The sequence below is a fragment of the Poecilia mexicana genome, unplaced genomic scaffold, assembly GCF_051168715.1.
Source record: "Poecilia mexicana isolate PSO_F unplaced genomic scaffold, ASM5116871v1 scaffold_20, whole genome shotgun sequence".
In the NCBI taxonomy this organism is placed as follows: domain Eukaryota; kingdom Metazoa; phylum Chordata; class Actinopteri; order Cyprinodontiformes; family Poeciliidae; genus Poecilia; species Poecilia mexicana.
The window spans coordinates 19,454,266-19,468,065 of record NW_028263389.1 but is presented as its reverse complement, the minus strand read 5'-3'; the positions used below and the strand labels follow the sequence as shown (position 1 = coordinate 19,468,065).

At 40.9% G+C, this 13,800-nt stretch overlaps 1 protein-coding gene and 1 long non-coding RNA gene across 3 annotated transcripts in view; one reads left to right on the top strand and one right to left on the bottom strand.

The window, feature by feature from the left end:
- LOC106919160 (enhancer of polycomb homolog 1) overlaps positions 1–13,800 on the top strand; it is a 33,886-nt gene that overhangs the window by 16,554 nt on the left and 3,532 nt on the right. For both annotated transcript variants that reach the window (XM_014989339.2, XM_014989338.2), the window contains 7 exons: positions 1,009–1,167; positions 1,336–1,425; positions 1,973–2,121; positions 3,814–4,199; positions 11,248–11,381; positions 11,526–11,667; positions 12,368–12,788. In XM_014989339.2, coding sequence (XP_014844825.2) covers positions 1,009–1,167; positions 1,336–1,425; positions 1,973–2,121; positions 3,814–4,199; positions 11,248–11,381; positions 11,526–11,667; positions 12,368–12,788 — 1,481 coding nt within the window. The remainder of the gene's footprint in view (positions 1–1,008; positions 1,168–1,335; positions 1,426–1,972; positions 2,122–3,813; positions 4,200–11,247; positions 11,382–11,525; positions 11,668–12,367; positions 12,789–13,800) is intronic.
- LOC148153446 (uncharacterized) lies at positions 1,845–2,917 on the bottom strand. Its single transcript, XR_015761733.1, has 2 exons — positions 2,719–2,917; positions 1,845–2,161 (listed from the first exon to the last, which is right to left on the bottom strand). It is a non-coding gene; the product is annotated as an uncharacterized LOC148153446 (long non-coding RNA).

Sequence of the window (13,800 nt, the reverse complement as noted above, 5' to 3'; positions counted from 1 at the left end):
CACGTTGTTCAGGCTTTCAATGAAAACCTCTAGAAATGATGATGGTGTTCCACAGAAGCTTTTTAGTCAACGTTCATTACTGCCTTTTCCATAGATGCAACGAAATAAATGAGAGCAAATCTACTTTTATGTGCCAAAATAAGCATGTAAAATGGTTTCAGTGCAGACTTCAGGGCACCCCTCGTCTCTGGTGATTGACTTGACTCATAAACTTTTCTCTGAGGAGACCCAGACCCAGAATGTTGTTAAAGGCAACTTTAACTAGCAACTTGTGGTTCTTTTAAAGGAATCAGTAAATTATGGTTAAATATTTGCACTCTGACATTCTTGGAGATTCAAAGTAAATATGTTATTATTGGAGCTGATAGTATAAATGACAACAAAGACGTTTCTCTGCTGATTAACTCTAAATTTGCTGAATTTCTAGCAAATTTTATTTATTTATTTTTCTATTTGTTGTAAAACGATGTTGACGAACGCTCCGTTTCTTCACCGTCTCATTAGTCAGAACCTCTGTGAGCTCATTAATGCTCCATCAGCTTCAGAGAGCAACATTTCCTCTCCATCAGACGCCTGACGTCTCATTTCGAGTTATATCTACAAACATTTTTTTCTCCCCTCCGTTGATTCATTCTCCATCACAGAACCTCTCCCCGCTCTGTTTGCTTTGTCTCCAAACTCCGAAGGCTGACAGGAATCCGACTAATCCCGGTAGAGTCTGTTCAGACAGGGAAGTGTGTTCCCGCTGGGGGAGTCTGGGTGAAAGGTGGCACGGGGCGAATAGCTGCCATCTGGCTCGGCGGCGGCATCTGCCACGTGCCTCCATCTGCATATCAATGCCTGCTTGGCTCACTGTTGTTCCTGCTGACTATTAATAGGCTGTGCAGAGACTCTCCCCTCTGAGCTAGCAGCTATTATTGATCCTGGTTTGAAAATGTCGCAGGGTTTGCTCAGTCTGGAGGATAAACGTGTCATTTCTGTGTGTCTGTGTTTTTGTTTTTTTTCTAGCCTGAGAAAGCGGAGGCAGTTCGAACCAAAAGGAAATATGAGAAGAAACCCAAAATGGCTCCAATGTTGGCGCCTCAACATTCAGGGCCCTCTGTGTTCAATCCTAAGGACCTCAACCAGTATGATTTCCCCAGCTCAGACGAAGAGCCGTTCTCACAGGTATTTAGACTTCAGTCGGTCAAATCTCCATTTATCTTTAACAAAAAAAAAGAGCTGCGATTGCTTTCATGTAAACTATGCCATTCGTGTTGTTTTTAGCATGAAATGGTACTGTTTCAAGTCTTTTTTTTTTTTGTAACTGACTTGATTATCGTTGTTTTTTTATAGATCCATTCAGGTTCCTCGGAGGCAGAGGAGGAGAATGACCCAGATGGCTGCTACGCGTTCAGGAGAAAGGCTGGCTGTCAGTATTACGCTGTAAGTGCCCTCCTGTGACTCCTGGCTTGTTTCTATTTATAGCGCTAACAACAGGCTGCCCGCTTGCTGGGCTCCCTCGCTGCAACGCAACAAAACAAGAATGAAGGGAACTAGAGATGCACAAACTGAGGTTCTTCAGCCAATTTCTGACTTTAATGGTGATAAAGGGTTAGGCTGAAAAATATTGACATTTTTCTGCCCTTGAGATTTTTACCATCTTCACAAACGTTTTATTGTAGAATAAAAAAATAATAAATATTTTTTTCAAAAATCAATGGCAATCTACTTGGTAAAATGTTCCAGGTTGTTGATTGTAAATGGTAGTTCATATTTAAAGGACCCTAACATTAAGCATATTGATTTAAATCCTCCTAATTTAAGGCCTGTTTAGCTAAAAGGCTAAAATAATTCCCAAAAGGTCATTTTGAGTTTCTCCAGCTTTATAGATTATGAAGAAAGTTTCAAACCAGTGGATTCTAATCGCCTGTAGAAGTGTAATTTATTTTCTTCCCGTTTTTAATCTTCTGTTCTTCTCCTCCTCCTCCAGTGTCGTCCAGATAAGACTGGCAGCTGGCCCTGGGTCAGCCCATCAGAGGGTGGGCTCGGTGAGCCGCGCTACCGCTACTGTCTGACCTCGCTCAATACGCCGTGGCGCTGCATCGGTTTGGCACGGCGCCGTGTGGGCAGAGGGGGCAGGTGGGTTCACCACTCCATCCTGAGCTTCCTCACCTAATGGCTGCAAAGAAACACAGATATGATGACCTTTACCTAAATGAAATATGCTAATTTTAGCTTTCTAATGTGGGATTCATATGCCTTAAACATGTGGAACAAGTTGCTTAATTGAGACCAAAACAAATATGGTGGAAGGCTCGCTTTGTACATTGTCATAATACATGGTAAACACAGTGGTGGCAAAGTCATGCTGTGGGTGGAAGCTGTTTTTCAGAGTCAAGGAAGCTAAAGATTCAGCTAAATACAACCTGATTATGAGGCAGACCATAAACATTTTCATGCTAGAATGCCTTTAATCTACAGATGCACAGATAAGAAAATTTGGGCAACATAACTAACAATTGTTTTAGTCATCAATTACGTAGTTGTTATTCATAAGATGAATCACTTAATTGGATAAAAATGACGTATATTGAAGATTTTTCATTTAAACCTTTTTATACAATATTAGAAGTACATAAAAGGATGCAAATAAATAAATCAGATTTTATTTATTTGATTAACCAAAAACAAATCTACAAATGTAGAGCAGAGAACTGTAATTTCTGATTAAAATACCAAATATTGAGCCGCTTTCTGTTTTCAGCAGGGAAGATGAGCTGAGGGTTAGCGTAACGTCTCTGTAGCATCCTCCCAGCAGCTCCAGCTGGCCGTTTGCGACTGAGGTGACGGTCCTAATGCGGGGTTCTGCTATGGGCTGGTCCCAGATCGGAGCTGCAGCTGAGTCACATCCTGCAGCTCGGTCTGTTTGCGTCTAGTGAAGCTTTAGTGAGCTCTGTCTCGGTGCCAGGTGTTGTTAACGAGAGCATCTGGGTTATTTATTATCTTGTTCTCAGGCGGGGTTCCGTTTCTGTTTACGGCGGCCTTATCAGCCGACCCCAGGGACTGAGTGATCCTGCAGTCTCTCAATTAAAACGTTCTGCTTGGTGAAAGGAGATATTTGCTCTTGATTTATTAGAAAAATAACCATCTTGATGTGTTTGGCATTAATGTCCAGAGCTGTTGAATGGTTTTGTTTTGTTTTGACTCCTGATCTCTCCATCAGCGTTTATGGTATATTTTATCCTGACATTTATTTCCTGTACGTTTGCTTATACACTCAGGTGCTTCAGATGTCCCTCGTTTTCACATCCAACCTTAAATTTTATTGTAGGGTGTTTGAGTTTTATGAAAAGCGTAACTGTGCTGAAGTAAAAAGTTTTTATTGATGTTTGTAAAGTTGAAATAAAATTCTCTAAGTCAGAAATGCTGGATTATTAACTAAACCATTAATTATTAATCAATTATTGAAATGATGGCTAATTTAGCAATTGATTTATTTTTGCAAAATAAATAAATGTCCTGTTAAACACTTTTTGCCTTCAAATTATTCATTTGGTTAATCAAAAAATAACCGAGCAGAAAAGGTTAAACTTTTTACACGTTAATGTTAGAAGTACTTTTTAAGTATCCATTAAGAGAATGTTTTGTTTTTTAGGCAATAAAATATTTATTTAAAAAAAGAATTGAATCATCTGTATCTTTTAATATATTTCTAAATTATAAAATTGACTTAAATGGTGAAAAACCTGCACATTGTGGCATTTGTTCCGATTAATCATCAGGACTCCGCCCAGCTCGTCCTTCCACTGACTTTCCTGCGTCTTGTTCCAGGGTTCTGATGGACCGAGCTCACACCGACCTGGGGGTCCTCCAGAGCGCCGACTCCGACCCAGAGCCCGAACCGCTCGCCTCGCCGCTTCGCAGCTCCAACACCAGTACCTCAGAAACCAATACCTCGGACCCCGCTGGAGGCCCCGCCAGGCCCCGGCCCTCGTCGGCGACGCCTGTGGACCTCAGCCGGATTCTTTTGAACATTAAGGCGTGCCGCTGGAGGCACTTCAGACCACGGACGCTATCCCAGCACCCCGCCGGGGGAGCGGATATTTCCCGCAGTGGATTTAGGGATTTTGGCCGAACTGTGTCGGGATTAACTCGGACCCTGTCTGGAGGCTCTGGAGCCCAGAACCGCACTGGACCCACCACCACTCCTGTTAACGGTGAGTCCGTTTGTTTATTTTGGTAAAGAAAGTTTTGTTTTCCTCACAAGGAGCTCATTTAATCTCACTTAGAACGCAGAAATGTTGCTGATTGTGTGCAAACGCTTTGTTCTTCCTGGGATAATTAAAAACCGATTTTAGTTTGAGGATCATTAAGAAATAATTGACTGTTAATTTGGATTAATTTGGACGTCCTTTGTTGTTTCTCCAGCCTGCACACTTCGGGCTGATCTTTTATTGTTTATTAATGCTTTAAATGTTTCATATTTCTGCTGCCATAGGTCGGGTTTAATAATCGCTGTTTCTTCGGTTTCCGGCTTTTAGGATGTTATTTGTTCGTCTGGATATCTCCTGAGTTCATACTTTGATGTAAATTTGAGGCTTTGTGTAGATGGAGAGGATTGCAGTTTGCTTTTTTAGGGTGTATTAATTTAGTCAGAAACTGTTTGTGTGGAGTTTGGGTAAATTGATTTGTTTTTTTTGTAGAGTTGCTGAAATGTGTGGAAAATGGTGACGTTACTGAAAGCTGTAGATTTTTTCTGTTTTGGCTTTTTATTTTTGTCACTCTTGAATAATTCTGATAATATCAGAGAGACAAACTGGATACATATTCATGCATTTCCTAATGAGCCTCTTGGTGGGTTTTCGAGTACTAACGGCCTGTTTAAAGCCACAGGATCTGAATCGGTACCTTGTTTTTGAAGAGGTGACTCAGAAACGGGTACTTTACGGTTTGTTCTTTTGAGACAATCAGAGGTGGACTTTTCAGATTTGCTTTGTATTATTGTCCTGACATCAGTTCACAAAGTACCTTAAAAGTCTTGGATCATTTAGTTGTTTTGGGAAATGTGTCACAGCAGCACTTCAAGTGGCCATGTTGTCCAGTTTCTCCCCCTCACGGTTGAATCATGAAGAACGAGCCTGAGGAAAGTCAGCTGTTTTTAGATGTTGTTCTGTGACCTACTGGTTGAGTGGTGATGCTGTTGGATTAGTCTCTCTTTGGCTTCTGATTTAATTTATCCAGGAAAGAAACTTTATAGTTTCTCAAAACTTATTTCTTATACTGAACACTTTTACTTAGAGCTAACAGTGACGACACTGATGAATTCAGAGCAACTTTTCCTGGTGATTTGCTGCTTCTTTAGACATTGTTGGTTGTTTTAACGGAGCACTTTTGTTTTAAACTGTCTTACTGACACATAATCACACTTCTCTTTTGGACTCAAAAGCTGCAAATATTTATATCTGACTGTTTAAAACCTGAATAGTATAAAATATATTATCCAGTACATTTGGGGGGTTTTGTAATTCAGCTCCTAACTGGATTGGTTTTGCTCCTTAGAAGGGAAAAGATATGAAAAAAAGTTTGTGGATGTTTTATTTACACTTCATATGAACTAAGAAAAAGGAAGTGAATTGAACTACAGCAGCACATTCCTGGTAAAACTGAAGGATGTGTAATAAGCATCTAGTTTCTGCAGCAGAGTGATGAACCGAAGGGCTAAAATCAAATTCTTTTTGTCGCAGAGGTGAAGAAAATCACGACTTGTTTTTCTCATGTTGTTCGGCCCTCTATGCCACAACAGCCTTGGTGGACTTTTTACTTCCACCTGCATTTGAAACTTTTGTGTGATTGGTCAGAATTTCATGTTTATGTAGTAAACAGCCACAACTACTAAACTCCCAGAAGCCGGTTTTCAGCCACAGAGCAGGATGGATAGTTTTGATATATATGTTGATGTATGACAAAACACTGTGGCATTATCACTACACTCTAGACCCAATAAGCTTAAGAGTCCAGCGATGCGTTCAGCTCCACTATGTTGCGTTTTATCCAGTATTTATCCAGCATTTCTGCTAGAAACAGAGCTAATGTGTCTTAAGATCCCAGCCTGTGTTTATCTGTCGGTGTAGAATAATTCAGTTTTCTACTGCAGATTCTCAGCACCAATCTCTCTGTTTTCACAAATAGATTCAAGGTTTCCACAGAATCACGAACTTGTTTTATTGTGTTTCATGTAGCTTTGTGTTTTAGTTAGATGTGGTGAGATGCAATCATGATGCCCTTATACAATAAAACAATAGAACAAGCCTTGTTATATCTCTTGTTTTATGTATTTTGAAAGATTTCCTTCTTTCACTAGTCCTGCATGACACAGATCTTATGAGTGTTTTTTCTTTTCACATGTGATATTTGCCAATAACTGCTTGGTGTCACACTTTCAGTGTGTAAGTGTTATGACCCAGGTAGGGATGTGCCGATCAGGTTTTTTCCTGCCGATACCGATCACCCATGAGGGCCGATACACCGATACCGATCACATAATTATTATTTTTTTAATCATAAACACTACCGGTTACATTATGTGGCAAAAGGAACCATGAATTCACCTTAATTTAGACAAAAACTTGTTTTTAATAACTTTTTTCAAGAAGAAAACTAAACAAAACAGGCTAAATAATGCAAAGAGCCAAAATAAAACCTCTCAACATTGCCAAAAAAGTTAAAGTATAAAACTTAACATTCAAAGACAAAAACAGGATCCATTACAATAAACAATCCAGAGTTACTGAATGAAAACTTCCTGTTAGCATGGCGGCTAGCTGATTACTGCTAGTTCTGATTGGCTGTTTCTGACTGAGCGGAGTAATTATGCAGATCAGGGAGGAGATCGATTATTTTTTCAGAGATTATCTGTCTCATGTTAGGACAGCGAAAGTTTTAAAACGTATGTAAAATGTATTTTTTTAGGTTAGATGCTGCAGCTTTAAGCAGAGGTTTGGTGTGAGAGTCACCACCAGGTGGAGCAGAAGCGAAGCTCCGTCTGTCAAATATTACTACCTGTAGCGTAGCAGCGGTTCAACAGGAGAGCAGAACCAGCGTCTTACATCGCAGCTCGAAGACTTAAATAATTTTGCAGGTTATTTGTTTAGCTTTCTGACCGTCATGCTAATCCGGGTGAGTGTTTGTAGCTGTGCGCTGCTTTACCTGCTATCTGATCCTCCGCATGTCTTTTTTACTGCAGTGAGCCTCGATGTAGCCAAACTCCGTCAAGTATCTCATTGTTTTTATGTCGTATTAGCTTCGTTGTGTTGATGCATTTTGACCTGCTTCAATTTTCCGCCGCAACAGGCAAACTTCCCCATTCACTCAGTGCGATATAGTTCCACATCGCTTAGGATTTGTTGCTGCGCGTTTGCGGAGTGTGAAGGAGAGAGGAGACCAGCTGCACAGGCAGGCTGGGAAATGAGATGATCGGTATCGGCAACAAGAGCCAATGATCACCGATCATGCACTTTTTCACGAAAATCGGCCCGATTATGATCGGTGACCGATCGATCGGCACACCTCTAGACCCAGGTCATTAATTACTTTAATGATGTTAAGATAATTGAGGTTAATGGTCAGAATCATCCTCATCTGCGTCCCAATTCATCGTAAAAACATTTTTTCCTTTCACTAGTACATTAATCAAAGGATTTTGCTCTTATGTTTGTGTTTTATCACATAGTGCAGACATCTGCTGCAGGTTCCTACAGTAGAGCTGAATGCCGACCGAACCTGAAGCTCTTTGACCTCCGAAACGTTTTCTGTGATAACCTGAAAGTCTTAACAAGTCAAATTGAAGACAGACGAGCTTCTCCTCTGAGCTGAGCTAACTTCTACTGTCAGGGCTGGAAATGTAGCAAACAGTGTCACTAAAATGCAAATCCAAATTTACTCCAAAGATATTTGTTTGGATCCAGTTGATTGTCTGGTTTTGTTCATTGTATCAGCAAAAACCTGGTTATTTATTTATTTGACGATTTAAAGGTGTTGACAAGTGTTTCGCCTAGATAGAAAGATTTTATCCACTTTCTGCCAATCAAAAACATCGGCTTAAAAATAAAGATTGCTGCAGTCTGTATGCTAATTGCATAGCTGTAGTTGTCCTGAACTTTAACGTTCTTTTTTCCCCTCCTGTTTTCTCCACTTTTTCTTCCACCGTCCTCCATAACAAACATGTAAGCAGAAACATGAACTCATGAGCTAGTTTCCAGATTTTCCTTTTGGGAGTTTCTGTCGAAACGCGTTGAGCCTGAACTGCTGGAGGAGGACAGACGAGCTCACAGCAGCTGGGCCTGCACACACCAGAACCTGATGATGGAGTCACATAAAAGAGCTTCACACCTGTTAAAGTTTGTTTTCCTAATTTCAGTTCCAAACTGAAATGTAACGCTTGAAGCAGTTCAATCAGATATTTAAACAACTTTATTTGTAACTATAGAGAAATTAAAGTTTTACTACATGATTTTCTCAAAGCTACAGTGATGTGATGCGACTATTTAAGTGGATCTTGTGTTAAAATGGCTGTTTCTTCCTGAATTAACTTTGAAAACTTTGACTAGACCAACTTATTTACATACCACAGATTAAAAGCAACAAGGAATATTACCGATGTGACAAAACACAAATGCCCAAACCCTTTAAAAAGTGTCAACTCTGTTCATCTTTTTTTCGTGGAAATGAATTATGGGTTTTGTTTGCAGCTTGTTTTTGGAGGAGAGTGATGAGCATCCAGTAAATGTTCTGGTGCGTTTTATAAACCACCTGGTCTCCTAATCTGAGATGGTGTGTTGTAATAATATGCAAAATTACTTTCGTTTCCAGCTTGGATTTTCAATATAAAAGTCACATCAGTTTTCAACTGTTTTGTTGGTATATTGTGACCTGAAATCATAAAAATGTTGAGCTTCAGAAGCTTTTATTTATTTTACCATAAACGGCATATTCAGCTGAAAGTAGGGATGTCCTGATAAATCTGCTCTGATTTCCTTAATTTTGTGAGCTTAGTGATGAGTCTGCATTTGCATGTGAAGCCGGTCTTATCAAACTCAACAAAGGTCTAAGAATCACTCTGTCCCCTTTTTCTGAGAGAGCTGACTGACTGACCTGCTGCCCAGGTAATGTCTGCATGTGCTCTGTTAGCAATAGTCAACTTAGCCACTTTGTTGGCATATTTAGTGACTTTCCAGACAAAATATCAGGAAAAATCTGTATCTGCTTTTTAAAGATCTGTAATCGGCCAGAAAACTGCGATCAGTGCACTCCCAGCCAGAAGGCCACATTAATTACTGAAGCTTTATGTTATCACCATTGAAAACAGCACAACAGAATAATATATCAGGTGTTTTGTTTACACTATACTTCAAAGTAAAAATTATTGTAGTTTAATACTCTAAATATGGAAGAATATCAATTGACATGACATGAGTAATGACTTAAATAAAACCAGCTTCAGGACAATGCTTAGAAATACAGTAGTTTGAAACGCTGTTTAAATGCCAATATAGCAGTTGGTGCAGTTTGTTTTCATGCTGCCAGAGCTACCGCTGGAATCTACACACATAAAATCCAGCATTGATCTGGAATTCACTTATTGATCTGGAAATAATTAGATGTTTAGCATTATTGTTTTAATTTAACTGTTGAATTGCTTTAAACAGTTTATTTAACACTTAGCCGTCAGTCGTTGGCACGGAGCTATCAGTAAGTGTCGGTATGATAAAAACTGGGATGTTTACTACCAGTTACCTTCGTGGTGCTGTGAGGTAAGGCACCACCTAGGAAACTACCTAGGATTCATCTGGAGTCCAGTTTCATTCATCTCGATGTGAGGTGGGGTGGTGTCCATGATCCATCCAGGCTCCTTTTTGGTTTTGGAAATGTAATAAATTGTATTCCGCCCTCTACACGTTCTGGGTAATGGCTGTTGGGAATGCATATTACCCACTGACAACTGGGAGCGTGTTTATCTATTATTTTCCTCAAAATCTCTGACTGCAGCGTGTTTTCTATGGTAGATACTGTCAATGTTGTCAGAGTACTGTACTTGGAAGGCTGATTGGTCAGCTGCTGACAAGAGCCCTGGAATGATTGAAGGAGGATTGCTCTAGGTCAGCATGGGGGCGGAGCCGGCGTCATGTCAGTTGTGATGGAAGCTTCACACGTATCTTTAAGTCCAAGTCAGTTATTGGATTATAAACGTCACAACTTTAAATAAAAGTTTGAAACCACAGCTAAAAACCTGATGGTGTTTTGAATGGAATTATTTTAAAAAATAGTTTTGCTATTGTTGAATGGTCTTTGTCTTTGTTGAACTTTGACCTGTTGAATTAGCTTTGAGTATAGAGTTTAATGTCCAAGTTGAGAGTTTTGTTTCAGAAATCTTGTTCTGAGTTTCATTGATTCCTGCCTGGTGTTTTCTCACCTATTTTGATTGAAGTAATTGTGACTGTTACCAAAATGAATCACAGACTCTGCTCCAGTTGCTCTTTGTTGTGCTTATCATGCAGTTAGACAGAGAAAGCTGGGACCTTCTTCTTGAGTCGAATTGAATTCAGCTTCTCCAGTTTGAAAGTTTCTTTTCTTGTTGAATAGTGAAACCAGCTAATTTTTTTAATCTGCTGGCAAACATTCAGGATTGTTTCTTTTTTTTTTTTTTTTTATCTGCATAACGGATTCTTAAACAGTCAACCCTCTTATTCCAGACAGATCCTCCAAAGCTTGGTTTCCTCTGCAGGAATCAGTAGTTTTTCTAACCTCTGCATATTTAGAATTAAAGCTGGAGTTTTCTGGTAGATGCCACACATTTCTCTCTGGTTCTGTATTTTTGTTTGCAAACACATTCCGACCCAGCTACCCTTTATAAATAAAGATGTTTTCACAGAGTTTGATTCAAACACATTATAAAATCTGCCAATCTTCAGCAGACAGTTTTAATTAAAGGAAGCACAAATTTCCATTTGCAGCATGACCTCAGGTGCTTCTTCATTCCATTTTTAACCTGCAAAGTTTTCATATTTTTCAGCATTTATTCTCCAAGATGCAGATGAAAGTGATCACATCTGCTACGGTGGATTGTTGATCACTCACTGATTTTTAAGTTGCTGAAGCAGCTCTCTGAATCGGCAGAGTTTATTTTATGATCCGTTGTACCGACATGTGCCCGTAAAGCCATTGTTTGGCCATCATCTGGTTCTGATCTCCGGCTCTGTGTGTCTGCAGCGTTCACCGCCGAGCAGTACCAGAAGCACCAGGAGCAGCTGGCTCTGATGCAGAAGCAGCAGCTGGAGCAGAGCCAGAAGCAGCCGCAGCAACAACCGGTCAACAATCCGACAACCACCACCACAAACACACAGGTCAGTAGGTAGCCTCCACCTGATCTCATCTCATCTGAGCATATGGAGTTACTGTGGGGTGGTGAGAGAATCGCCTGTTTGGTATCAGAGGTTCTGAGAGCAGCTGTTTCAGTAGTTTTTCTCTCTGTGTGTTGCTGGTTTCAGACCCTTGTGTCGAAAACGCTGGACCAGGCCAGCGCCCAGTTTGCTGCCTCGGCCCTCATCACCACAGATCAGCTGCTCGGCTTCAAATCCAAAGAGGAGTTGGTGCTGGCGACCGGAGTCAACGGGGTTCTGACCGGTTCTGGTGGGTTTCAGGCTTTCTGCAGGATTTGGGATTCCATCCATCATCCAACCACCCATCCAGCTAACCATTTCATCCCTCCAACCACTAAACCATCCATTCACCCACCAAACTGTGATCATCCATCCATTAGTTTATCCATCAAATCAGTAATGTATTCATCAAACCAACCAGGCTATCAGTTTCTCAAACAACTGTTCATTTGTCAATCCACCCAGGCATCCATTTATCATCTTTCCATCACTACACCTATTCCATTAAAGCCATCTTTTTCTAGATTTCAATATTTAAACTAATCTCCTTTTGCTGTTTATAATTAGTTTTATACTTTAAAATATGGCAAAAAGGATGGAGCACTCTGGGAATATAATGATGGATTTTTGACATGATATAAATGTGGATTTCAGTGGATTACACCATAGATGTAAGTTGATGGCTCCCAGCTCTACCCATCCTCCTTCACCTCCAGCACTGCTGGCAGCTCATCATTTAGTCGTTGCATCAGCGTTTAGTGTCAACCAGACTGAATAATGAGCGTGATAAACCCTGGATGTGTTGCAGCACTGCTGGAGGTGGATTGCATTAGATTATTTAGGTGTTTCTCTTCTTCTGCTAATGACTCAGTGCGGTAGTTTGCAGATGAACAGGAAGCGTCTATTTCTCTTGTGGATCTTCAGCTGTTTCTTCTGCTCTTCCTCACCAGGCGTTTACAAAAACCTGCACCTCAGCAGCTCCGCCTCAACTCTCCACACCACCAACCAGTCGACACACACTACCACAGTCGCCGCCCCGACCTTCCTGCAGCCCTCCATCAACGCTGCCGTCCCTGCGCCCGCCACCGTCGTCCCTGCCTCCATCAACGCCACCCCCAGCACCCACACGGCCGCCACCGCAGCGGCTCTGGGGCTGCTGGGATGCGGCGCCGCCGGGGCCGCCCCCACAACCACTCAGGTCCTCATCGGGAACAACATCTGTCTGAGCGTGCAGTCGGCCGCCAGCCTGGCGGGACGCCACATCCCCCGGACCCTCGGCAATGTGCCAGCCTCTGCCTTAAAGCTGTCCACCTCCACCAACCTGCAGATGCCCAAAGTCTCCGGAGCGTCGTCCATGGACATGAGCTCCAGGTGAGGACGCCTTCCAAGAGGAAGTTGGAGAAATCATATTTTATGAACAGATTAAATTCCTCTCATCAGTTCCAGTCAGAAGAAGCTACATAACCAGGCGAATAAACATTGTTTATTATTATTAAAAGTTTTATTGAACCAGATAAAACCCACTGAGATCAAAACTTCTTTTATAACTGACCAGGAAAGCCAGCACCACACAACAATGGAATAAATAAATGAATAAGAACTAAATAAACATCAAAAATACGCAAAGTACAGGAGTTATTATAAAACATAGGCACTGATAGATTGAATCCCATTTTCAGTTTCTTAAAGGGACAGTATTATGTATTTTCCAGTGCAGTTTTATAGATTAATCAAGTAACTGTTAACTTCAGTTGTTTAAAACTGCTTATTAAAGCACTTATTTTACTTAGTGTTTTAACACTAAGTAAAAATTGCACCGCTGTCTCTTTAAAAGCCCCTGCTCTTTCTGAAACTCCGTCTTCAGGATGTCATCACAGCGTAGCTCCACTGTTAACCCTCTAACATTTTTACCAGCTTTTCACTGAGAAGTAGCTCCTATAATGAGCTCAGCAGATGTGCAGTTCCATCAGGTGTTTGCTAATTGCTGCTGGCTAGTCTGAAGGAACTGAGCTCCAAGGAGTGTTAGGTCCACCCAGGTGTTTTGCACAGCGGAATGGTTGCCGTGGAGATTTAAAGGATTTCTCAAACGTGCATGAAAGAATCGAAGCAGCATCCAGGTATGTTTTTTGATTAGGAATAACATAACATAATATGATGTAAAGCTCAAAAAAATCGATTTTAAGTAACACTGTCCCTTTAAGATGGAGATGAAAGCTTTTAGTGAAACAAGTTGTGACAGTTTGAGCTCCTATTGGAAGGCGCTCCGAGCACAGAGGGCAGAGGAACGGAAAGCTTTCTTTCCTGTTCCCACATGTGGAACAAGGAGACCCAGAATGTCGTTTGATCGTAAACAGTAACGGCTGCATTTTTCTGAAGAAAAGTT